Source organism: Giraffa tippelskirchi, chromosome 10, assembly GCF_054371585.1.
Source record: "Giraffa tippelskirchi isolate mGirTip1 chromosome 10, T2T-mGirTip1v1.2.pri, whole genome shotgun sequence".
In the NCBI taxonomy this organism is placed as follows: domain Eukaryota; kingdom Metazoa; phylum Chordata; class Mammalia; order Artiodactyla; family Giraffidae; genus Giraffa; species Giraffa tippelskirchi.
In genome coordinates this window covers 135724428-135751497 of record NC_137284.1, presented here as the reverse complement: position 1 = coordinate 135751497, position 27070 = coordinate 135724428, and the positions used below count along the sequence as shown (strand labels likewise).

Genomic DNA, 27070 nt, shown 5'->3' with positions numbered 1-27070 from the left:
AAGGTCCCAGGGACCCAGTGCAATGGAAAAGTCAGATAGCACAGCAGATGGGTGTGTGAACTGGAACATGAGAGCTACTAGAAGCTTAGAATTCTAAAGCTGTTTGTGTTGTGGGTCTGAGCACCTCTGAGGAGGGAGATGGAAAATGGAAGGCAGAAGAGGCGGGAAGAAGGAAATCACCAGAAGGTTAGAGACAGAAGGAAAGGAAGAGGGAGTAGGTGTGTGAAAAGGAGAAAATATGAGAGGCTATCAATACCACGTTCACTCTCAGAACAGCAAGAGAGGCACAATAAATCTATCTAGACTTAGTGATTGTATTACCATTTTCCCTTCAGAAATTCTGATTAGTGGCCACCAAACCAGCAGCACTGAAGAAGAGCAACACGACTTATCCTTATCTTTCATCTTCAAAAACCCTCCTGTGCTGCGGAGTTCAAACAGCACACAGCTTTCCCCCCCCATGGCTGGCAGTGCCACCAGCAATGGAAGAAACTAGTAGAAAATGTGAAAAGGCTCTGGGCTGCCTCAAGGGGTCAGTCGTTCTGACATATTTGGTTTCCAAAACCATGTTCCCCAGATGTAGCAAGCTGATGAATGACGGAGGGAAACAAACACTGGCCCCACAACGGGAGGAAATCAGCTGAAGACACAGGCTCCAGAAAAGGGAGAAAAGAGGCGCTTTCCCCATTGGGAAAACTGTGACCCCAACTGTAACAGGTTAAACTCTAAATTTCAGATGAAAAGACAGAAAAAACACTCTGACAGTAACAGTAATATAAGTATAGCGGGAAAAGAATGAATTCCATCTCCGAGCTTTCTCTTATGGAAGCAGGAGTCTGGTAGGTTAAGGATAATTAAAGCCACGTCATATCGGGGGTAGAGATTTATCTTCACACATTTAAACACACCTCTCAAATCTTGTGTTTTGGCTATTGCAGGTATTCACATTATTTTGTTATTTGAAGTAAAATACGTCTTTGGTGTCAAAAAATTAAACTCTAAGGACTATTAAAAGATCAAGTAGATCAATTCAGCAAAAACAGGGCAAAAAATGTTCATTCCCTTTTTGCTGACAAGGAAATTAAGGAAATAAAAGGAAGCATAATCCAAGGTCATGGGGTTAAGTAAACAAGGACAAAGTGTACTTCACGTCCCTGGGTACCAGGCAATGGTGTTTTCCCACCTCTGGCCCAGGCAAGGGAAATTAGCCTGCCCTTTCCCCTACCAGGAAAACTACATAGTGATCAGTATTTGGGTTGGCTGTAGTTACAGGAAAACTCGAACGAACTTTTTGGCCAACCCAGGAGATGTCCATTACGTCAGAAAGTCTCATCAGAGATAACAGGATGACCAATAACCCTTTCTGGGTTCTTAAATAAGGTCTTATAAAGGCAGATTCTTTTGTATTTTACAGATCAAGAAAACAAGGCAGACTGCAAGAAAGAAATTCACCCCAAGTATAAGAATTTGAACACACACCATCTTCAGCTGTGTTATCTTTCGGCCTCTGAGGTCACAGAAAGGTCCCGCCTGTTCATTGTGATGCAGGCTGACAACTGTGGATGCAGCCCCAGGGCTGCGCTGGAGGTGCTAGTTTCTATTTTCATCCTGTGGAGCGTAGATGGTTCCACCCTCTGTGCTGTACCCCGAAAGCTACTCCTAAGGCAGCAGGCTGCTTCCATCGCTTCTCTATATCTGCACACCTGAGGAGTCCCAGCTGTTGAAATAACCATGCCCATTTTACAAATGGAGAAAGAGAGGCGGTGAGAATGCACAGACCATATGGTTGGTTAGGGATGTATCTCTCAGCTCTTAAGACTCACTAGGAGACTAAAGCAGCTTCTGCAGCTCTCTAGCTGCATGTGGCAAGATTTCACCGCAACGTTCAAACAATTCTTAATCAGGGCCCAGGTCACTCCACTGTTTACTTCCCTCCTTTCCTTTCCCTCGAGGTCTATATTAGAGTGAGGTTAAGGGGTGTCAGAGGTTTACAGGCTGCAGGGACTGGGCCTCCAGCAGGAAAATCCCATGCTCAACTGGCCTCTCCTGCCCAACAGTCCTCCCGCCCTCTTCCCCACATCCAAGACTAGCCCGACAGGCTCTGAGGAGCTGGGCTCAGCAGCACCTGCCAGGCTATAAGGCAAGCCATACGTCGCAGAAATGGCCAAATGGAGCCAGTCAGGGACTTATTTATTTCCAATTCATCTGGACTATTGTTGGGGAAGATGGACATTATGGAGCCCACGTCCCTGGGAATGAGCACGGCAGGCAGCAGTCGGGGGCCATCAAGCATCTGTCATTTAGTGGTTTAAAATCATAATGAAGGATTCAAGTGAAAAATATGCACTTACTGCCTACTAGTTGAGTAAGCCCCTCTGTCAAAAATCGTTTTTTAAAGAGAACAAATTACAAATGCTGCACAGGTTTCAAAAGGAGGCAGAAACGGCCCCAAAGTAGACCTCCCGAACCAAAGAGCAGCTGCTCGGGGCTGCCTCCGGGATAGCCCCCGGGGAGGGGGCGCCTCGCAGGAAACCAGCACACTGCCAGTCAAGGGGAGTCATCAGTTCATAACCGCAGCTCATATCCGGAAAGACACACGAGAGACATCCTCATTTTACCTATTTGTAAGGCCATGGTTTTTATCTGTCAGACAGAGCTATGCCTAAAGTCTCTTTGGAGTGGGGCTCCGGGTCTATATTAGAATGAGGAAATTGAAGAGGACAGGTGACAGGAAAACCATATGCCTAGCTCAGAGCTATGTGATGAGCTTTCTACATCCCTTCTCTAGATCCAAAGACTTCCGATTTTTCAGTACTGCCAGGTGGAGGACAAATTCCACTGCTTCTGTAGAGACTTTTAACTGGGGGATCCTAATGTGATTCCTGACATCAGGAGCTCAGAGCTGAAGAAAAGGTCAGACAGGCTCTTTGCCTAATAGGGGTGAGGGAGGGAGGTCAGACCTGGGAACGGATACTCCAGAAACCGGCACAGGGGAGTAGCAGGATGGAGGGGCCCCAACATTACACAGGGAGCCAGGAATAGAGGACCGTGCTAAGATCCTTACAGAAAAAGAAGTGTGAAGGCAGGAAGCTGTGAAAGGGCTCGGCACGTCGAAGCAAGGGTGAGAAGTTCTTTGTGATGTATCATATGGAGGGTAGAGTAGGAAGTGAGACTGGAAATGGAAACATTCCTAAATGACATTATGATATTTTATACACAACTAGCTTTCTTTTCTCTTCATTTAAGGAGGCAGGAGCTTTCCTGCAGGCATCTGAGTACACCAGAGTCTGTGAGGGGACCGTGACTGTGCACACAGAAAGCAATTCTGACAGCACTGTGCAAGATGGCAGAGACTAGAAGGAGCAGAACCACTTAAGACAGAGTTGCAATAATTGAGAGATAAGGAGCATACAGACTCATAGCCGTGGGTAACACTGGGAAAAGGAAGATTTGGAAGCGATAACCGTGGCAGAATGACGTGAACTTGGGATGGGGAGATGGCCGATACTAAAGTTTGGGATGATGGCTGGGTGGTGACAATATTTAAGACCACCAAAAGGTACCAAGGCGGTTTGTGGGCAGAAAAGAAAACCACATGGAAGCCCCAAACTACATTTTAGACCTAATAGCTGACACCCATCTCCTGGCATCTCTATCTGGGGATCCAGTGTTCAGCAGTTGGAAGTGCATCTGAAGCCAGAGAAAGAAGCAAGGGGTGGAAATATTCATATGTAAGAGGCCGCTGAAGCCACTGAGTGCATGAGGTCACACAGCAGGTAGGACCTCTCCTGTGTCTGAAAGACAACTATGATCTGTACAATTCACATTAATATTAATCCAATCCTGCCAAGAGATATGTTTTGTATCTCACCAGATATTCAAATCTGTTCTTATTCAACTTTGCACGTTTTGATGTAATCTTATCGCAGCTAGACTGTAGGCAGCTTGTGACAGAGATGATACTTTATTCACATTTTACCTCCCAAAAGGTACCCAACCACCATGTGGCTTTTCTGGACTATTAGTTTCATGAGCACAGGTGTTTTTAAGGTTCCATCCCCAATGTCTTGAACAAGGTGTATGGAGTAGTTGCTCAAGAACTATTTGTTGAATAATAAAAATGAGTTGATTTCACCAGGCTTCCTCTTCTGGCTTTCTTATACTATCAAGTGATGAGGCATGATCAAAGCTTTAGGGGCTCAGTCCTCAAAGAGAATAAGCATATTCAACCTTTGTCTTCCAAAGAGGGCCACCTGCTCATTAGCCCAGCCCAGTCCAATCACTTTTTACAGCCAGAAGAGGAGGGAAGGCAAAGCCATAGAAAAATTATCCAGCCCAAAAAGACTAGATTGAAGACAAAAACTGTGATTCCTATAGTGACAGGAGAAACTCAGGCACAGCTCCCCATGGCACACACCTACGCAAGTGACCTGTTTCACGTGGCGCTGCAGACCAGGCCTCTGCTAATTATTCCTAATGTCCTATTTATCAGCCTTAAATGGGATGAGCATAGTTCATCAAAAGCTCCTGCCAGAATGATTTCTCCCAGGGAGTGCCATATTTCAAAATGCTAATGATCAAAGTCGAAATGATGGAGGCCCTGTGACTACAGCAGCCTTCTTAAGTAGACATTGGTACTCATTCTTCACGGAAGGGAAACAAGGCCTAAGTCTTCGGGTGAGCCTGCCAACAACACTAGAAATGTACTCAAGTAATGGTTGTCGTAGTCATCTTTCAGTCGCTAAGTTGTATCTGACTTTTGCAACCTCAGGGACGGTAGCCTGCTAGGCTCCTCTGTCCACGGGGTTCTCCAGGCAAGAATACTGGAGTAGGTTGCCATTTCCTTCTCCAGGGATCTTCCCCGATCAGGGATCAGACCCACATCTCCTGCACTGGCAGATGGACTCTTTACCACTGAGCCACCAGGGAAGCCCAAGTATTGGTTACTCGGTATCAACTGTCAGCTGGTCTGGAGAACACAGGCATTAAAGCCGGGGAGAAGAAAGGAGGGAAAGAAAAAATGCAAGAAAGACAAGACAGGCAGGGGGGTCAGAGGTGAAAGAACATCAACATAAAACCCCAACCAATGGATTACTTTTCAAAGGAGCTTATCACTAAAGTACAAAACTTAAAAATGAGAACTCCAGTCAGGAAGTCAACTGGCCAGATAGACGAAGATGCTAACCTACATTTTCACTGTTTTACTTTGCTAGGGTTGCTGTGACCAAGCACCACAAACGGGTTGGCTTACAGCGAAATGGACTGTAACAATCTGGGAAGCTTCAGGTTTGAAATCAAGATTGACACGCCCTCTGAAGGCTCTAGGGAAGAATCCTTCCTAGCCTCTTCCTAGCTTCTGGTGGCTCCTGGCACTCTCCCTGGCATTCCATGGCTTAGTCCTTTCTGCGTCACTTCCATCTCCATCTCCACTGTCCTAGGCCCTTCCGTCTGTGTCTTACTCTCTTCTGATGAGAGCATGGGTCTTTGGGTTTTGACCCTACCCTAAACCAGTAGGATCTCATTGTAACCCATCACATCTTTAAAGACTATTTCCAAATAAAGTCACATTCTGAGGTTCCAAAAGGACATGAATTCTAAGGGGACACTACTCAGCCCACTACACCTATCATCATGAAACCACCCAGAAAGACTGTCCAAGCCAGCAGTCCTTATAGGGTAGAGCTGCAACGCTTATCCACCTGCCAATGCAGGAGACCGAAGAGACGCAGCTTCGATCCCTGGACCAGGAAGATCCCCTGGAGGAGGGCATGGTGACCCACTCCAGTATTCTTGCCTGGAGGATCCCATGGACAGAGAAGCCTGGTGAGCTACAGTCAATGGGGTCTCAAAGAGTCGGACACAACTGAGCACACACACAGGAATATCTGAAAGCTTGCCAAAGGAAAGATAACTAGTCAATGGAAGCAAGAAGGCAGTTCTAGGTATCAAAAAAAGACCTCGATTCAGTAAGAACAAAACCTTTGCTCAGATTTTAAATGTATTAAAATAAGGAGCACATAGCCTTTGAGCTCACAACCATATGACCTCAATTATGAAGCCCGAAGACACCACTTGAGTCACCCAGCTGTAATGAATTGGAGGAATTTCCATCTTAGAACCAGACAATTGTGCATACTACCCTCTTGTACACCCACAAGTTGTTCATGTCCTTGGAAAAGAGCAACTGGAAATATTAGCCTAACTTTCTGGACACATCAAAAACAGAGGCCACGGAAAGAAATCCTAACGAGTCTATGCCTAAAATTTGGACTCACTACCTTAGAATGATGTCTGAGTTTGCAAGTATACCAAAACCTTTCTTCCTAGAAAATTTATATGTGCTATATCCCTATACAAACCCTTAGAAGAGAAACTACTAGGGAAAAAATATTGTGAGAAAAGATAATAAGAGTTAGGTTTGCTTCCCAACAGAGCATGTCTGGGTAGTCTCGCTTTACTCTCTTCCACACACTGTAAGATATCCTATACATTATCACTGAGCCCAAGCTCAAAAGAATCTATTCATGTAAACCAGGAGGTATAGGAATTTGGAAGATTTGCAATTCAGCACATTTTATAGGGTTTTTGGCACATAAGGGTTATTTTTAAAGTAGGGAAAAAAAGCCTGTCCTCTCCCTACCCCCAAACACAGCTGAGCTGATTCAGCACAAATCTCCCCCTAAAATAAAAGCCCAGTTTGCAGAGAACAGGCATGGAAAGTTCCAGCCCCAAGGACAGATATTTCACAATCTTGGTTGAAAAGATCAGGAGTGAGGGTCTTAAGACAAGCCGATTGAGAATCAGTTATAAATGTAAAAATTCTCACCAGAACCTACAAGCAACCTGGGAGTCCAGGGAAGAAGGTCTTTAAACCAAGTAAGGTCTAACAGTACCCAAAGACAGGAGATCTTGAGGATCCTGGTACCTAATAAACCATTTCCCACAGGTGAGCCTACAGAAGAAATTTCCAGGAATACAGTTTCAATTTCTGGTTTCTTCATTTATATAAGATGTCCTTTCTGAAGAAGGCATAAGAATATACATCATACAAATACCACACTTCACCAAAGAGCTACGTGCTCAGCTCAACACCCTGACAGTCCCTAAAGCACAGAGGTGCTCTGCCCCACCTACAGATAAAACAAAACCAAGAGCTCATCAAGAAGAGCTCTCAAGTGGCAGCCAGGAGAATGCTACCTTGCTGGGAACAACTGAGTTTCCAGAAACTCTACAGTCATTTTTGTTAATTACCTACACCAGACAAGAGAGCTGATGAGTCCAGCCAAGAGGTCAATGGCATCTCCAATGACCCTTGGTCTCCAGTGGTGCACTGACATGCTCCCGTCCCGTCTAAGTGGGAGAAGTCTTACTCGGAAAAGGCATGGTCAGAAAACACGAGCCAATTCAAAACATCTCGACTTGGTGAATATCTTCAGCCATTTATTCAAAAAATTTACAGCCACACTGATGGTAACAGCTGGCACTGAGAAGGCAAGGACAAGCAACCTCACATAAACCTGTCAATTTAAATCACAATGCATTCACAACCCTAGGGCCTGTTTTGATCATTAATGTAGAGGACTTTTCCATGGCGTGAGTGAATCACATTAATATGAAGTGAAAAATGTGGAGATGACAAAGGAAATGTTTATAAAAACCAAACTAAACTGCATCAGAGGTAATTAAGAACAAGAATCCCCAGACTGCCAGCTTTGTACTTAACACAGGGGATTAAGTTAACACACAGCAAAAGTATTTTTGCGACGCAGCCTGTGAGAAGGGTGAACGAATTCTCAAGGAAGCCCCACGCCCTTGAAGAGCACCCACTGGCTGAGTTGAGTGCCGCTTCGGCTGAGGAAGGCTACACGGGGTCTCCTCAGGGTCCCATGCTCACACAGGGGCTGGAGCACTGAGTGTGTTCCTCAACCTGGAGGGCCCTGCCAAAGATTAAAAAAAAAAAAAAGTAACCTGCCCTTTCTCTTCTCCCAGAAGCCTCACCTCTGCCAGGAGATGGCAGAGAAAGTAAAATTGAGCTCCACACTGTTTGCTATGACCTCACATTGTCTGTGCAACTGAAGAAGATCATGTAATCTGACACAGGCTTCTCGGAGGAGCAGTCTGAGGAAACATCATTTCACAGGGACATCTCAAAGACTCATGAGATAATGTCTAGAAGGCTGAAGGCATTCAGAGGGTTGATCCCTGGTGCTCTGACCACCTGCGGCTATCCATGGACAAGGATGCTGGGGCGGCAGAGAATCAACTTCTCACAACAGATAGGGTGTCATACACAAGAATGGACGTACCCCCAAAGCACCCCGACCCTGGCCATCTACACGTCAGTCAGTACACATAACAGGAAAGCAGACCTTTCTGGATGCCTTTTATCATCAGAATCATCATTAAAAGCATGGACATCTGGGGTAAGCTTTGGTTTCTATGTCTATAAAATAGGAATGATACATATACCTTTCAGGGCAGAGGTGAACATTTTAAAAAGTGAAAACAAAATTCAGTGTTTACCAGGAAGAAACAACTCAATAAATGACAGCTCTAACTATTTAAGTTAAAATGAGCATTATATGAAGTGCTGTAAAAAAACAAGTCTTTAGTTCATGCTACATACATATTGGAGTGGCATGAAAATCACACACAGGTAGCCACCACAGAACAAATGAGCCGTATCTTCTATAGTCGACTTAGACATTCAGAATATTTTATCCCAGAGAAGCAAGCCTATTAACAGTGGTTGGGTTGCCAGCCTGGCTCATAAAAGCACATTAACTCAGAATAGAGATAATATCGTTTACATACTATACCAACCATTCTAAAAAGTGAGAACAGATTTTTCATGAGGTTCAGTCTTGAACCTGCTGGAACTGTTAAGTCTGGCACACACGGAAATCACTCCCACCCACCCCTCAAAAGCTCCACACCCCCAAAAAACATGACCCTCAAGTAAAATAGGCTTCCAAAAAAAGAACAATTTAAAGCAATAATTCCCTAATTTATAGCCCAATAACTTTTCAAATGTCTGCATTTATCAAGAAAATTACCTAATTTTGAATGCCTAAAAAGAGTCTGCATAGTTTACAGAACAAATTTTAATGACATAAAAAGCACACAAAGTTAGCTACTGGTTTACAAATGAGCCTCATCCCCCAATTTACTTATTCAATGAAAACAGTGGTAAAATCTTTAGGGAACAGATGAACTGGTTGGGAGTGGGGGTAGGGGTAGAACTTCTAAAGACAGGACAGCCTGGACTGAGCATCTTTCTACTGCCAGGGCTGAAGCTTCATCACTTTTTGGAATTGCATCTCATCCACCATTTCTGACCCTTCAATGGTCCAAACAAGTTACAACTTTGAACACAATGGTTCCCATGGTGACAAAAATTCCACAATCAAGGGATAGAAGTTACAGTGATTTACATGTCATTTGTAAATGCTGTATTAAACAGATTAAAAAATATTTAGAGATTCTATGAAATAGCTGTGGAAAATTCCCAATGAAGATTCCCAGCTACCATCACCCTATTCCACTGAGAGCAAAATGACTTAGAAGTCCAAACTCTTGCCTTCCTAGGGCTGACAATCTCTAAATATTAAGGAGAAAAAATACACAGAGAAAGAAACTGTTCTTGCTATCAGGACTGTAGCTCTGGTTCTCTTAGAAGGGCATCACAATCTCATCATCTTACACACACTAAGGATGCCATTCTGGAAAACTACAGGACATGCTGAAGTTACCAAGGATTCCATGCGTCCACTACACTGGGGCCATGAAGAATCCCAGAAGAAATCAGTAAGACAGTTCTCTCCTCCATGCATATTCCTGAGTCAAATCTGAGTGAATGCACAGATGGCAGATGGTAAACAGGGGATGGGGAGGGCATTCAACCAGGCAGTGTGGCAATTCAGACAGCTTCTGAAACTCTTCCAGGATATACACGTATTGTACCTCTTCCTCAAACCACACAAAACACAAACACGCACACAAATATATACTCTAACACAAGCGCATACTCATTTTGTGGAAGTGGGTATCAGCTAACACCCAAATCTGGGCAAGGGCAAATTAGTTGGCCACGGATTCACATCTCTTGACCTCACTTGAAAAAGTCAGGCTATGCTAGATTCTACATGAAAGCAGTATCATTAAACAAAACAAAATCTTAATAGGAATCTGGAAAAACGTGATTGACTAGTTTTATGCCTGATTCTCATCCATGAGAGAGGAAAGGCAAATAATATTCCCAGCTCACAAATGATAAAACCAAGACTCACCAAGGTGCTTGCTTACTTTAATTAAGGCATTTAGCCAGAATTAAATCTGGGGAGTGAACCAAAGTGCATTTCCATAACTGAAATGGAGGCCACTGAATCTAACAAAGCACTGCAACACTTTACCTTCAATCTTATTTCTCTACATTCTAGAAATCCCCTCCAAACTGTCTTATTATAGACTCTCAGGGATGGTCAAATAATAGTCTGGGCAGAGAAGATGATTTTTACCTCCATTATCTTGCTTAAGCTGTGACAGGCAGCCCTAATCAGCTTCCGTGCACACGGGCACACACAGGCCCGCATGCACCCTCTCGGTGCCTCTTAATCACTACATGCTGCTCTCAACAGCTGCAGAGGTCTGAAGGGAATTGGCAGAATGTGTGATGATGTGCGGGCCACCCCCTTGAGGCAGCCACTGCCCTGTCTGCTCCCAGACTCCAGAGCACATGGGTGTTTGCTGTTGCAACTGATGGGCCCAGAAGACAGGCAAGTGGTTTCAGGTGGTGAGTTAGGAAAAGCAGTTTGCATAAGAATGTTCTAGCCCAGCAGAGCTGAGCTGCGTCCTTCTCCCTACGCGGGGATACAGTATTCATCATTTATACAGTGTCACCGTGGGGGACAAAACTTGGGCTCAGCACAAACAGAATCCAATCAACTCTGATGCAGAGGCACCAGTAAATGAGGTTTCTCCCACCAAGAAGGAGACTAATTGCTTAAGAATTGCCACCAAATCTGACACTGGAGGTTAGTCCTTTTATCCTGAGATGGAGGACTTTACAAAGGCCCAGGAGGCACACAGTGTTTGAGAGCAGGGCCCTGGACTAACCTAAAACCTTTCAGCAGCTGCTACCCTGAGCTGTGATCTATGGTCCCAGAGATGAAGCAGAATCTGGGAAGGCAATATTCAAACCAAGCAGGTAGAGGCCAAAACACAGGCCACACAACTGGCTGCCCACGAAGTGAATATGCACTGCCACCCCTTTCAATGTGATTCTTGGATGGATTTCAATAGATATGCATACGTATGGGGGCTGGCGGGGTAGGGAACGGGATTCCTTGCTTGTCCCTATGCCATTGTTTATGAGCCAGTAAATGAGTGATACGGTATCAACTTGGTGAAATAGAGATGTTAGACATTCGATCAGATAACAGGAGATCTAGAAATTGAAAGAGGCTTAAAGCCATCATTTGCACTACACTTCATGAATGAATACAGCATTCTGTCAAGTTTTATACAATGACAAATGAGCCTATTCTCTGAAGGAACCTGAGGAGATTTAATACTCATGTTAGGGAATCCAGTTTGGTGTCTCTACCTCAAAATTAGCAATTTCATCTTATGCCCAGCTTCAAAATCTCTTGTTATAATTTATCATTCTAGTGACTATGATATATAATAAAATGGCTTATATTTATATTTATTTTTACACTACTTTGACAAACCTCTCACAACTCCCATCATTTAAAAACCCGCATGGAGGTAAAGAATGCTAATATGGCTTCGACGCGCTGAGGCCAGACTTAGAACCAAATGGCCTGACCTTTCTGAACCCACAACCAAAGTTGGCCAAAAACATAACATTTCCTGGAAGAATTCCCACCAAAACAAAGTAAGGAGAAGACAAATCACAGTCCTTCTCCACAAATTTCTCTCAATTACCAAAGGAAATACTCCACTCATTCCCTCTCTTTACCCAGGAAATGCCCAGCACAGGCAGGGTGGGGAGGTCAAGAAAAGTCAGGGGAAGATCAGAGGTTAATGATCCACTTGACAGAACGGCAAGTTCTGCAGCTCCTAGAACATTCTGCTCTGACAACCCAAGGAAATGCCCTCTGAGGGCCTCTGGGCTCCACCAGAAAGTCTCCCCAAGAACCACCAGGAAACCATGGCTTCTTCCCCACCAAGGCAGGCTCCCTCTTCTCCAAAGAAATAGGGAAGGCAGTAAAGAGCAGCCACCTTCTTTCCCTAGCAAATCCCACAACTTTTAATGGAGGTGGCTGGAAAGAAGCAGAGAGCCAAGTGAATGGAGCTCAGGGCAATATGCAATTACTGAAACTGGAATTGAGCCTGGACCCTGGAAAGAACTCGCCGTGAGCGCCTTGGCAATCACACTGTGGTCAGGGCCCCAATTTTAGACTTCTCCCGAGGGATGTCACTTCCTGAGACAGAGGCACGCCTCTCTTTGTATCAAAGCAAAATCGCTTGACTTGGGGGAGGCAAGTCATCTATCTGCCGGTCTCTGGGATTCCATCACAAGGGCCCGGCTTAAAACAACACACAACTATTCGCAAATAGGTTTCTGTCATCGCTTACCTTCTTCCCAATGAGCTTCTTCCGCAGAAATTCCCGGGCTTCAAACATGTAGGGAATGTCATAAAGGGGACGGAGTTTCTTGTTCTTATCCTTAAAGCAAAATAAAATATCACATTAGGAATGGGAAATCAAAGGAAAAACTGACACAGGAACACACCCAAGAGCACAAGATACTGACAATGTACCTGAAGGAGGCTCTATCTTCCAGTATCACAAATATTGAATAACTGCTGGATACATAGTGAGTGAGTAAGTATTTGGTTGCTTTACAGGGAACAAAATTATCCTTTACAAATGACAGGCTCAAAAATAAGCAATGAATTGTTTACGCAACAGGAAACAACCTAAATGTTCATCAACAGGGAAATAGCTATATAAACTGCAACATAAAAGCAGTTCACTGAATTATCAGGGCCCTTCTAATATTTACAGATATACTATAAATCTCATTCTATTACTCTATAAGCCTATATTAAGTATGTACCAACTATTAGCCCCGACAAAGCACCATGTAAATGTATGTTATAATCCTGGACTTAAAATCCTTGTAACCTAACAATAATAATAGAAGCAGTTTTGAATAAGCACGGAATTATGTGATACAGACGAGGGACTAAGTGCTATTAGAATTCAGGGAAGTGGAAAGAAAGAAATAATCGGGAGATGTTTCATTGACAAGGTGGGACTTAACATGAGTTTGCAGGATAGGAATGAACTAGGAAGAAAACTAGAGATGGGGAAAAAAGCAAGACAAGCAAAAGTAGAGAGGCAGGAACAAACAGTATTTCCACACACAAATAACGCAATCAATCCCTTCATTATTTCTTGGCACTCAGACTGCCCCCAAAAGAGGTGCTTTGAGCAAAACAACTGAGATGAAGAGAGAGGGTCCAGATAAAGGCAACAGAACTGGGAACTGACGGGACCTTGAGAGACATGAGAACTAGTTTAAGAAATGAATTAGCAGCAACTGACAAAGGAATGGACAGAGGGGATAAAGGAGAAGGAACCTGAGAAGTTTGGGAGTGGGGTAGGACAGAGTATAGAGGACTAGAGCCTGTGTATAAGAAACTGGGAGATGCTGGCTAGACTGGTTGGTATGATTAATGCTTCTCCCCCGCTAGCCTCTTGAGTTCCATGAGAACAGAGATCCTGTCCATTTCTGTTGTCCTCTGTGACCCCAGACCCAAGTATATAGTACCTCCCTTATAGCATATATTCAAATACTTGGATGTACTAACAAAAGAAATATGCAGAATGATATATGAGAACAAGTATGCTAGAGGAATAGGACGGCATGAACAGATATTTGGAGAAAAAAAAACTCAGAGAAAAAAAAAGAGAAAATTAAGCAATACCCTCCAACCCAGATGCATGTCATTGCTTCCCATTTTGTATGATCAGTCCACCTGGGCTTAAGTTTGCTTTGCCATCTCTTATACACCTGATACAACAAGATCTCTATGTAATTCATTCTGTACTTAAAGTATTCAAATTACATCCTCTTAAGCAGCCAACTACACTCAAATTAAGAACACTTATCATTTTCAACCTAGCAACAATTCTGAGGTCAAAGGCATCAAAATAGAGGTTTCCCCCTAGACCCAAAGCAAAACTTGGCCTCCAGAACACATCACTTAAACATTTCAGTTCACTGCTATCACCAAGAATATGCACAATTCTTTGAGTTTGATCTTCATATATACCAACTGTCTTATTTTGATGTCTGTACATCAAACATCCCAATAAAAAATAAATAAAGGCAGCAGGATCACTGCAGTGCTCCTCAAAGAAGTGAAGACACCTTCAGAATTGAAGGTGAGTCTTTATCCCTTTTGTGAGTTGAGGTGTGAGAATCTACACACTCTGAACAAGAACAACTAGGATTTCTAAACTCTGATCAAAGTCATATGGTGGCATGACTGCTGCCTAATAAGTATAGCCCTAAACATGAACTTCTTTAAAGAAATAACCTAACACTGAGTTTTCCTTATAGTGGGTCACTATTGAGAAGTCCTAAAGTAGAGTTCATGACAACACTATTGATAGTGTAAGAAAGATTGCTAGACAGAAGATACTAGGGGTCAGTAATGAACAGAATTTTAAATAAAGACAAAAATCAATGACTATCAGAATCGGCCATCAGGAGCAAAACAGTCCCAATGTATTCGTACTATTCTCCTAGTAATACAGGGCAATCTATTTGGAGGGGAGGTATGTGATAATTAAGTGAACATTTGCTTTTTTTTTAATGACATAAACAAAATAACCAAAATTTCCGTTCCACAGCCTTAGGATATGCCATAGAACCTGATATCAGAAGCTTACCCTACTTATTCTGAAACACCACAGAGGTTAAAGGCAAGGTCACTTGACTGGAACTCCAAAATGAGAAACGGTAAGAACAGTTTCAACAAGCATTTCAAATAAGGGCCATGGGATGAGACACACCAAAATGTGCGAACACGGCAGCCTGAACAAGAAAGGTGCTCTACAGAATTGGGCTGAGCCAAGACACTCTCAAAAGAAGAAAACAGTACATCAAACATCCCAATGAAAAACAGGGCAACTTGAGTCTGATTATATGTCTCTCATGAACCTAGGAAAGAACTAATAGCACAAGCAGAAAACAAGATATCACCAGTGAAAACAGAATGATCTTGTTACTCTAACCCTTCAGATCTAGTAGCTATTGACATCTGTAAACATCTTACAAGAGAGATATTAGAAGTCCCTAAGAAACTACAAAATAAAAGCAATTCCTCCAAATTACCAGGTACATAAAAGCCTTTGAAATCTCTAAGAGGCAATTGAGGTATGGAATGTATTCTGAGAAAACAAGACTTTAGCTGAATCTTGCCTGCTAAAATGGACTGTCTAGTTTAGATTCTAATCTACATGGAAATGCTTTTCCTTAAAAAAATAAATAAATAAAAATAGAAAAGAATGCTTGATTTTTCTGGTGGGCGGATAGTATACAAACCAATATGTGCTGTAATCACTGTTCATCCTGAGAAGTGACTCTGTATGTAGGCCTGGCAATGACTCGCATTATAGCTAACTTCAATCATTTTACCTCTTCTTGGCTGGGGAAGGAAGCCCAATATCAGCATCTCAGCACCCAAAGGCATGCCTGGCATCCTCCCCCACCTTCAGGATCTTACCTTCCTAAAATGAGGTCTCTGGTCAATACTCATCTGGAGGGAACAGAAGGGATCCCTAACACGACTAAGTGACTGACACACATTAATCAAGGTCTTGATTCTCAACCCCCTCTCATGCCTAAATTTTATCCAGCCCATCTTGCAGCCAAAAAGCTGTAGCCAAAAATTTTACAGGACCCAAGGATCCCGGAGGAGTTCTTCAAACAAGGCTGAATAAACACAAACCATGAAAAGATTGATAAATGTGACTCCAGTAAAATTTTAGAGTTCTTTACTGAAAAGACATCATGGGCCAATGGGCCAAAGCACAGACTCAGTAGCTGATAAGTGAAACGGATAAAGAAAAAGGCAGAACCAGGTGAGAGAGAACTGGAATACTGAGCCACAGGCATTAACTTCTCAGTGAGGCCCACCCTCATCACATTACATTTTACCAGACTCAAAAGAGGTATGGGATGCAGTCATCTGGAGCAAGGCAGAGAGGACAGCCAATGCAAAGGCCTCGAGTTAGGAGATGTCTGGTAGGTTGAAGGAATAGCAGAGGCATCACTGTGGCTACAGCACAGAGCAAGAGGAAGAACAACAGACATGTCTGACTTAACATCTAAAGGAATTACTTTGGCCACTGTGCTTAGAACAGACACTAAAGCAAAGAAAGAAGAAAACAAAGGAAGACGGGTTAGGAGATAATGGCATTAATCTCGGCGGGAAATGATGGTAGACTGCGCCAAGGAGGAGCAGTGAGAGAGTAAGAAGTGGTTAGAATCTGGAAATATTCTGAAAGTAGGCAGATGGAATGCGAGAAGAGAAAAACGGGAGAAGTCAACCATGAGTAAAGGTAAAGGGATAACTGGTGGGTTAGTGGGGTCATCACATGAGATGAGGAAGACCACAGGTAGAGGGAGGGGGGTAAGGAGTTCAATTACGGGCAAGCTAAACTCGCAAGTTGAGGTGTTGTGCGGGCAGTGTGGGTTTGGAGAAAAGCTCTGAGTTGGTAATTTACATTTGGGAGTGGTTAGCATATAGGTCTGGAGAAGGCAATGGCAACCCACTCCAGTACTCTTGCCTGGAAAATTCCATGGACAGAGGAGCCTGGTAGGCTGCAGTCCATGGGGTCGCTAAGAGTCGGACACGACAGAGCGACTTCACTTTCACTTTCCCCTTTCATGCATTGGAGAAGGAAATGGCAACCCACTCCAGCGTTCTTGCTTGGAGAATCCCAGGGACCAGGGAGCCTGGTGGGCTGCCGTCTATGGGGTCACACAGAGACACTCAGTTGGACACGACTGAAGCGACTTAGCAGCAGCAGCAGCATATAGGTCATATTTAAAGCAAAGAGACTGAAAAGCACAGAAGACTGGGGCATTTTAACATTAAAAGGTAAGGAATAAGTGAAGGAATGAACAACAGGAGACGGAGAAGGAGCAATAAGTGATCTCAGCAGGACAAAGGACCAGTGTTACGTCCAAGTCAAGGAAAAAAGTGAATTGAGGAGGGAAAGACCAGCTGTGTCAATGCACAAAGCAAGTGACTAAGATCCACTTGGATCAAGCTAAGCGTGGGTCATCCATAACTTGGCAAAATTAATTATGGTGAAGCAGTAGGAAAGCCTGACGGGAATTGGGAATGGGAAGAGAAAAAGTGGACAAAGAGTACATGCGACACTTCAGAAAGTTCTGCTACAAAACACAAAGACATTAGGTGGCAGCTGGCAGAGGAAGCAGGGTGAAGAGAAGAGGTTTTGGTTTCTGGTTTTAGAGGGAAGAAATGAGAGGCACAGTTCCCATGGAAAGCAAGTAAGTGATAATGCAGAATGAAGAGGATAGAACTGTTGATGCAATGTCTTTACATAGGGAAGGAGGGGGTGGCTTTTCACAGGAGCTCCAATAATTCACCCTAAAGTGTGTGGATGCAGATACTGTTAGGTCGGTACATGTGGTAGTGAGAGTTACTGGAATCACCAAGAGAAACAATCCAACAGAAAAACTGGCCAAAAGGTATGAACAGGCATTTCATGAAAGAATGGCAGCGAGACATTCAGTGTTTGAAGAAAGGTATCACTTCATTAATAATCAAGGCGTCATAAGCTGAGATATTATAGGACATTGATTATGCTGTCAAACTCTAAAAATGAGGATGTAGGGGAATGGGTATGCTATAACCACCGATGGGAATATAATATGGTTCAGACACTATGGCATGTTCATATGGTGCTACTCCATGTACACACTCTATGAGGTTGAAGTTAGAGAGATACATCCCTAATACTTAGGAAATTCTCCTTGTTGTGCTGTGCTTAGTTGCTCAGTCGTGTCTGATTCTTTGCAACCCCATGGACTGTAGCCCACCAGGCTCCTCTGTCCATGGAATTCTTCACGCAAGAATACTGGAGTGGGTTGCCATGCCCTCCTCCAGGGGAGCTTCCCAACCCAGGTCTCAAACTCAGGTCTCCTGCATCGCAGGCAGATTCTTTACTGTCTGAGTGGGTAGCCTATCCCTTTTCCAGGGGATCTTCCTGACCCAGGAATTGAACCAGGGTCTCCTGCATTGCAGGTGGGTTCTTTCCCAGCTGAGCTACCAAGGAAGCCCCAGGAAATTCTCCTTACAGGTAGGTATATATCAAAGAGAAGCCTTGCTCATGCAAGACAAGGAAGACAGTGCTCATGTTTATGGTACAATCACAGAGCAGAACGCAGAGCAGTTAGTCTAAATGAGAGCAACACACTAAACAAATCTGAAAAACAACACTGAGCAGGAAAGTTGCAGAATGATAATGATTTAAATACAGACTAAAAAAACAGTATTATTCCTAGGGCTATGTAAACAGCCAAAATACAAAAATACCTTGAAGCGAAGGTCCATGGTTGGTTACTGATGCAGGATAGGCAGAGGAAGAAATAGAAGAGGAAAGAAACAAGGTCAAGCATGAGAGCCCAGGCACTTTATCTGCAAGGCTGTGTCTTTAAAAAGAGGAGGATCTCAGCAACGTGGTGTAACATCAAGGCAGAAGAAGGAAGGTTTGCTAAATTATTCTATAACGTCAGGGCCTTTTTAGACTAAAAAATGTTTAAGGGTAGGAAAACCCCACACCTGGTTTGTTCAGCTTTTCCCTTGGCTCACAATGTCTCATACTTCTATTTCTCTCAGAGGAAGAATAACTGGCCATTCTTTTCCTCATAAGAAATGCATTAAATTCCTCTTTTTCCCCCTTCTCTCAAAATAATATTCTTTCACAGATGTACCTTTCCAAGAGGCAGAGGGAATAATTTAACTACCAACAGGCTCTCAAATAACCAGGGTCAAAAACAAGTTTGTTTGTTTTTTTAAAAGACTTGAAATATATTACAAGTAGCCAAGCAGAATTATACTCTATGAAGATCTTAAGACAGACTGTTGAATTAAAATAAGAACAGACACGATCAGATTTAAATGGATAAAATTTCAAAAGGTAAATGGACCAGTCCCAATTGCCCTGCCACACAAGCTCTGTTAATAAACAAAAGGCTGTGATTTCCATTTGAATTACAGACTTAAAATAGGAACATTACCACATGCCCTGGGCATATTTACAATCAAGGACCTTTCAATTCCCTTGGCAGCCAGGAGACAGAATCCACAGGGATATCCACTATTTATTATCTTTAACACATACAATAGCATATTTTTATAAAAGACAGATCTAACTAGATGGAAATCTACAGCCAGCAGCTGTAGGGAAAGGGTCAAAATCACAACCACCTTGGCCAAATGGAAGATATCTTACACTATCTACAGGAGCACACACAGAAGATTCATGTAACCAACACTCCCCAGGGGTTGCTTCAGAGAAAAAGATGCTTTCTTTCTCAATTAACTCTATTTCTTCCTCCTAAAAAATCTCTCAAAGGTAAATGTGTGCTGCGTGCTAAGTTGCTTCAGTTGTGTCAGACTCTTTGCAACCGCATGGACTGTAGCCCTCCAGGCTCCTCTGTCCGTGTAATTCTCCAGGCAAGAAAACTGGAGTGGGTTGCCATTTTCTCCTCCAGGGGATCTTCCCAACCCAGGGATCGAACCCAGGTCTCTTATGTCTCCTGCACTGGCAGGAGGGTTCTTTACCACTAGTGCCACCTGTGCCGTGCTTAGTCACTGAGGCATGTCTGACTGTGCGACCCCATGGACTGTAGCCCGCTAGGCTCCTTCATCCACAGGGATTCTCCAGCCAAGAATACTGGAGTGGGTTGCCATGCTCTCCTCCAAGGGATCTTCCCAATCCAGGGACTGAACGCAGGTCTTCTGCACTGCAGAAGAACCTACAGACAGGTTCTTTACTGTCTAAGCCACCAAGGAAGCCCCTAAACATAAATAGGGTCTATTAAAAAGATGAAGTCTGGGTAAGTCCCGAGTTCGCAACAATGCAACACATTCCAGAGGTATCTCCAAGGAGGCAAAGAAGAATGTTAAATAAAAGCTGGGAAAAAAAACAAAACAAAACTGAGATGTGATTGTAAAAATTTACAGGTGGGAGAATGGAAGAAGGCTGGACTTTGAACCATGAGATTATATAAGACACTGGGCCCCTGAAGTATCTTGTTGCTTTTATAGAACCCTTAGTTGATTACACTTCTCTCATAGTCTTCGACCCACTGTTTCTATACAGTTGCCCACACTTCATCAAACCTAGGACAAAAAACACTGAGTCTGCTTCTCAGTCTTCAATTTGTTATAAAATGGATTATGAACTTCAATTACAGCAAGGAAAGTGAGGCTTAAGGTTAAGCAACATGCCTCATGTCATGATAACAAGCAGAGCTAGGATTCTGACCCTGGCTATCCCAGTGGCTGCAGCTGGAGGGCCAGACACTACTCTCTCTTGGGTTCTAACCATCAAAGGACAATCAATCACCACCTGTCAGTGACCGTCAGGGTTTAGTGTGGGAGTTTGGGAACATGCAGGCTGCCAGGCCCACATCAGATACTCTGATTCTGTAGGTCTGGGGTCCTGGCCCCGACTCTGTGTTTACAGTAAGTAGTGAGAAGGACCACGGGGCACTTTTTGAGAAATGCTGCTGAGTGCCATTTGAGCATTTTGGCCCAACTTAAACCAATGGAAACAGAAGCAAAGAGAATCCAAAGGTTTAGACAGTCACAAAGCAACACTGAGGAGCTTGTTTAAACTCTAAATGGCTAAGTAAGTAGGTAAATTAGTAAATAACTGGGGAACTCACGTTTCTTCCTCCACATGTAGCTGAAGATAATTTGAAATACTCCTTAAATGTCTTTACAGACAAGACAATTGGCAACAGTCTAGTAATGGTAGGAAAACAAGATTACTAAATATTCCTCAACCTGCCCATGCCAGGGAACAGCAGGACTGGCACCCATCTCCCCGCCCCCCATACAGACATCCAGTGGTCTACACCTACACTAGCCACAGTGACAGCAGAGCAAGTGGCAAGTTTGAGGAACAGCCCGTTACCAAGGTCTCTGGGCAACATCCAAAGAGGGAAAGAAGGAAAGCAGGTTTCGGCAGCCTCATGTTCCAGGAAGGGACTCACTGATCATCTATAGTGCACAGTGTGGCATTACGTTCCATTGAAGGTGCTGTTCCCCAAATGAAAGTCCCTTTGCAAGACCATTATGCAAAGAGCAAAACATCTGTCTCTGGAGATGGCTCTCTTACACAATTACAGTACCGATTAAGAACATTTTCAGAAGTTCTTGCTATTTATTGTATGGATGCAGTAAACACAGGGGAGGGAGGTGGGACAGAAGAGGCCAAACATCAAGTTTGTTTTCACTATCAAGACCTTGTCAAGATTTTAAATACTGTTAAGGCTGTAAGGGCTCCAAAACCATTATCCAAGTAGCAAACCATATGGGGTACCTTCACTCAGCTACTAGTGGCTCTAACGGTAAAGAATCTCTCTGGAATGTGGGAATCCCAAGTTCAATCCCTGGGCCAGGAAGGTCCCCTGGATGAGGGCAGGGCAACCCACTCCAGCATTCTTGCCTGGAGAATTCCATGGAACAGAGGAGCTTGATGGGCTACAGTCCATGGGATCTCAAAGAGTACAACACGACTGAGCAAGCAACATTTTCACTCAGCTACAAATTCTGCTGGCCAGAAGAAAAAGAGAAAGAACAACACCGCCCTGCACAGACCTCAAGGCCCGAAAAAGGCAAAGGCAAAGTAGGAAGCTATGCAACCAGCTGCAAGGAGGCTCCAGACCCAGGAAGGAAAGAAAAGGTGAGAAAGCTCCACCCATCTTCCTTTTCCAGCACAGGAGACAAAAACTTTCCCCACCCAGCCAGCCCTCAGAAAATAAAGATCTTCTCCAAGAGCCAGTTGGAGGAATGGTGAGGATGCAGCCATTAAGACTGGGATAATGAGACAGAAAGGGCATCGGATCCTTGAGGAGAACAAAGCTCAAGTTCAGCACTCCTGAAGTCAGACAGAAAGCGCTGTCCTGGACTTGAAATCAAACATTCCTCCAGCATTTGATGGCAACAAGTGATCAAGAGTTAAGTGGGCAGCTCGCCGTCACCCAGAAAATGAATAGAAGCCCAGGCTCTCGACAATGACTCTGCACCAGCAGCTCGCAGTTTGCCTCAGTTTCCTCCCAAGAGTCCGCCAGTTAAGAATAACCTGGCGTCACACAGAACACATAAAACCCAGGGGAAAATGACTTCAAAGTCCAGTCAGAATCAGGAAGGCACTAAATCTATGTACTAATACAACATCAGGCAACTCTTAAATTCACATTCAAGGAATATTTCAGGTAATAAGAATCTTGTGAGAAAAAAACAGATCTACACGTGTAACTAAGAAGCTACTTAGCTAAAGTTTTACAACATCTAACATGGACGTTAACGAATGCTAAAATATCAAGCAACAGAAGAGATAAGCAGAAGTTACAGCACTAACCACTTTCTTCCTTGTATTACTGTAATTTAATTAATTCACGTAGGCTTTATCTTCCCTACCAGACCACAGGAAGGAAGATTTATGTGAGAGGAGAACCGATCTTAATAATACCTACGAAGTGCCTAGTATAGTGCCATTTTCCTAGAACATGCCAACACAGAGAATAAGATGGGGGATGCAAAAAGGCCTTGCTAAAACATTTATTTTTTAAAAAAACTCAAACTGCACTTCTGATTAGGGGAATAAGTTGAAGTGGTCAGTACATAAAGAGAATTTGAAAACAAAAGAGTAAGTATCACTGTGGATTCATATCACTGTTAGTAATGAATGTCTCTCATATAGCACTAGTTGAATGTGAACTATTTCTAATGTCTCTCCCTTTTAGCAACTATTACCAGAAATGATTCTGTATTACATAAAGATAAGTATATTCCTGAATAATGATTAAAAAGACTCCATACTAGATATCTCACTGTACAGCTGTAAAACTAGGCTCTTTGCAAGCAGTGATGCAAAAGCAGTAATCCTGATAGTTTCTATGTGTTATGTTAGGGAGGGAAAAAAGCAGTTTTACAAAATCTGAATACTTAGTGTTTTCTTTTTACTTGGTTAAGACTTCAAGGCAATCTTCTGCTCTCTACAAATCTGACATAATGAATTCAATTACTTGTGATCTGCGAAATAACACACTTGCAAAACTACCATTAGCTAACGGTTATCCTTACAGAACATATATAATAATTCAAGTAAAGCTGAACTGATACTATAAAAACAAAAAGACTGTGAGAGTTCAGCACTACATATAATGATAGTAAGCTACAATATGAAAAAAGTGAAAGTGTTAGTCACTCAGTTGTGTTCAACTCTTTGCAACGCCAGGCTCCTCTACCCATGGTATTCTCCAGGCAAGAATACTGGAGTGGGTTGCCATGCCCTCCTCCAGGGGATCTTTCCAACCCAGAGATCGAACCCAGGTCTTCTGCACTGCAAGCAGACTCTCTTAGCACCAGAGCCACCAGGGAAGCCCTAATATAAAAAGGGATAATTCCCTTAATGTGGGCTCAAAAGTACCAGCAGACCAATTCACCAACTCACCAATCTGAGTTTATACCAAGCCTAAATTGCCTGGGTAGTATTTTTTGTGGTTAAGATAGAAGAAAAAGAAAAGGATAAAGATTGTAGAGTTGTTCCTTTGTCCTCAAAAGGCTAGTTTCTGACAACACTGAGGTGTGAGGTTCTGCTGAATGATGCACTCTTCACGCGTTGCTCAAATGAGCAAAGGAAGCGGAGAATAAAAATAATTAGTGTCTCTCTAGTAAGGCCCTCTTTCTATAGAGCTAATAGTTCTGAAGATGGATTGCAAACATAAATCAATGTTAACATAGGAAAAGACACCAAAAAAAAAAAAGGTCTATGAATAAGGAACCAGAGTTTAAAAGCAGAAGGGAAAATGGGGGTCTTCAAGGACCAGAGCAGGCCTGGGGTCTAAGAGATCTTGGAAAGTCACAGGGACCGACATATCTCAACTCACTCAGCCCCTCTGGAACATCTTTCCTTTTCACTGGAAGCTCATAATTAACCAGTTGGCCCTGAATCTTGTTTTCTAGTAACGGAGGACAAGTCTCCCTATTTCTCACCCTTCATCCTTAGGCTAAAAATGGAGAGCCCATGCCCTCCGAAGAGACAACCCCGTTACTTAAAGTACAGGCTGCAGGCCAGATGAAACCCATCCAGCACGCGGCGATGTGCCACCGGCCCTCCCACTGTTCTAGAAGAGGGGGAAGGTCCCGGAGGAAAAGAAAAAAAGAAAATAAATCTCTTGCAATAGGAAGGCAATCTTCTCTGCAACAGACAGCAGGCTAGGGTGAACCCAGTCAGAAAAGAACACTGTTTTGTTAGAGAAATGTTTGTGAATGCCTTCCCTTCTCCACTGTGTTAAAAAATAATAATAATTATTAAAGTTTCTTCCTGGAAGAACACAGGAGGGGACAATGATGCTGGGTATGACACCATTATTTAGCTGGTGCCAGTGGAACCTCCAATTGAGCCAGATTTCCAGTCAAATTTGTGCAATACATTGTAGTGCAGTTCAAAAAAACGGGACTGAATTATGTAAGTGCACAGCTTAAAGCCTCCTTTTAGACACAGGGCTCCTGCCTTGCCTGCTGCATCACTCCCAGATCTGAATCAGGCTGCAGGTCCAGTGCCACATATTTTATCTACAAATTCAAAGTACTCTCTGCCTGTGTTTAAATACTCAGCAAAATGGGGCCTGTGGTTTTTTGTTTTAGGACAGGTGTCATTCTAACCTTACAAAGATGACGCTCTCGTAACTGTGTAGCCTGTCATCAATACGAAAAATATAACATCTGTCACCTACTACCACCATGAAGAAATATAGGCAAAGGAAGTTACGAGAATTGTGAACAGCACAGACACTCAGATGCAGCAAGGTGACTTCATCATATACACATGCCACGGCTTGACCGACCGCAGGAAAGGGACCTTCACAAACCTGAAGCCAGACCCGGTGGAGGCTGCTCCTGGGCAAGAGACTAGTCCTCTGCCCAAATGAAAGAAACAGGCTCAGGAATATAATGGGGTTGTTGTGCGCCAGTTGTTGGTGCCTAAGGAACAAGTAGACAAGTGACCAGGTCACCAGAACAGTCAGGCGAATGTGGGGGGCAGGAGGGTGTGGGCAGGAGCGTGTCACCCTATGCCAAGGGCTGTCACCCATTGCTGTTTGTCTCTGTGTGGATGGAGAGGGGACCTGAGACCAGGGCCTTGGTCTGTGAGAAGGCAGTTTTAGGTCCTGCTTTAAGTGCCTACATGCTAAGTCACTTCAGTCATATCTGACTCTTTGCAACCCCATGGACTGTGGTTCACCAGGCTCTTCTGTCCATGGGATTCTCCAGGTAAGCATACTGGAGTGGACTGCCATGCCCTCCTCCTCCAGGGGATCTTCCTAACCTAGGGATCAAACCCGCATCTCTTATGTCTCTCCTGCATTGGCAGGTGGGTTATTTACCACTAGTGCCATCTGGGAAGCCTGCTTTATGTAATGTCACTTTAATTGTGCCTATTTAATGTTTTTAGGTCAATCATGTCACCATCCAATTTTGATAACCACACACTTTCCTCTCCCACAGCTGGGCTTCTGACTTAACCCCCTTAAAAGGTTGTCTCTCCACCATAATTTTCCACATTTCGTATTGTTTTTAATCCCCACAGCAACCAATAAAGCTGGAATTCTCAGCTTTACTCAACTGAGAAGCTAAGGGTACAGATAAAAAGCATGCCCCACATAACATATGTCAGAGCAATAGGTCCCAAAAGAGTTCAGGCTAGTTTTTCTCACCTGCCTCCCAACCACTGAGGTAGCAAGAACTGACCCACCTGGTTCCACACGCAACCCTTCTCAGACCTGAAAGGGTCCATTACAGCACGGAATGCAGGCCCACCCAAAGCCACCAGCTCCTGGGAAGCCCAAGAAAAGGTGAACATCGTTTGTGCCAGCCACTGTCCAAATAGCTTGGAAAATAGGTTCCAAATCTAGCTTTTTTAAAATTCCACTTTGTGGTGCCGGGGTGGGAAAATTGGCAACCCTGTTTCTGCCTTGCCAGCTGGTTCCCTGTTAGGCTCTGCCAATAGGGGATGTCAGAGGGAGAATGGACAGGAGGAAGAAGGGACAAACTCTTTCCTATTTCAGTCAGCTTCTCCAGAGCAGTTCTTCTCTGCAATGGCAGCTTGTTCCAGCAGCACCAACTGATTCCAGCTTGCAGTTTTCCCGACACTCCCAGAAACATCCTCAACACACCCTTTCAGAATCACCAGAACAATCAACTGGCAGCCCCTCCTGGAAAGTCTGGGTTCCAGGTCCACGGAGTTCCTCTTCCACCCTTCATCGGCTCAACAGAGATCTGAGTCCCGCTTCCAATGGGTCCATCCTCCAAATGCCTGAGTTCTCACATTTTGATCTCGCATTTGTGAACAGCGGTTGTATCTGTGTGTTGTGGTTAAAACCTCCATGTAACCCTTATGGTTCTCTTTTTGCCTTTTTAGTATTCCCATTTCTAATTAATAATTCTTTATGTTAAGCTGTTTGTTAAAATAACTGCTGTGGTTTCTAAACTACCATAGTGGCCAAAAGCACCCTTTCTATATAACTAAACAAAAATTGTAACCAGAGAGGAACAGTACAACTCTTGATAATCAACTCTCTCCTGAGAGAATAATGCCTCTTACCTGTTCCAGATACTTCTACCTAGCCAATCCCCATATAGCAGGACCACCTACAACGTAAAAGGTGCACATGTGCACACACACAAACCCACAAGAAAAATGGTTAGAGTGTACACAAAGAGCTTCCACAGCTAAAACAGCCGATGAAGAGAAATGC

The 27070-nt window shown here is 43.6% G+C and overlaps 1 protein-coding gene and 2 long non-coding RNA genes across 4 annotated transcripts in view; 2 read left to right on the top strand and 1 right to left on the bottom strand.

The window, feature by feature from the left end:
* Positions 1-27070, bottom strand: part of SND1 (staphylococcal nuclease and tudor domain containing 1) — a 425720-nt gene that overhangs the window by 253658 nt on the left and 144992 nt on the right. For both annotated transcript variants that reach the window (XR_014066017.1, XM_081531207.1), the window contains exon 11: positions 12604-12693. Coding sequence is in view for 1 of the 2 variants with exons in the window: in XM_081531207.1 (XP_081387333.1) it covers positions 12604-12693 (90 nt within the window). In the remaining variant the exon portion in view is untranslated. The remainder of the gene's footprint in view (positions 1-12603; positions 12694-27070) is intronic.
* Positions 1551-4137, top strand: LOC145522536 (uncharacterized). Its single transcript, XR_014066020.1, has 2 exons — positions 1551-1763; positions 3247-4137. It is a non-coding gene; the product is annotated as an uncharacterized LOC145522536 (long non-coding RNA).
* LOC145522537 (uncharacterized) lies at positions 8019-15372 on the top strand. Its single transcript, XR_014066021.1, has 3 exons — positions 8019-8423; positions 9289-12852; positions 14893-15372. It is a non-coding gene; the product is annotated as an uncharacterized LOC145522537 (long non-coding RNA).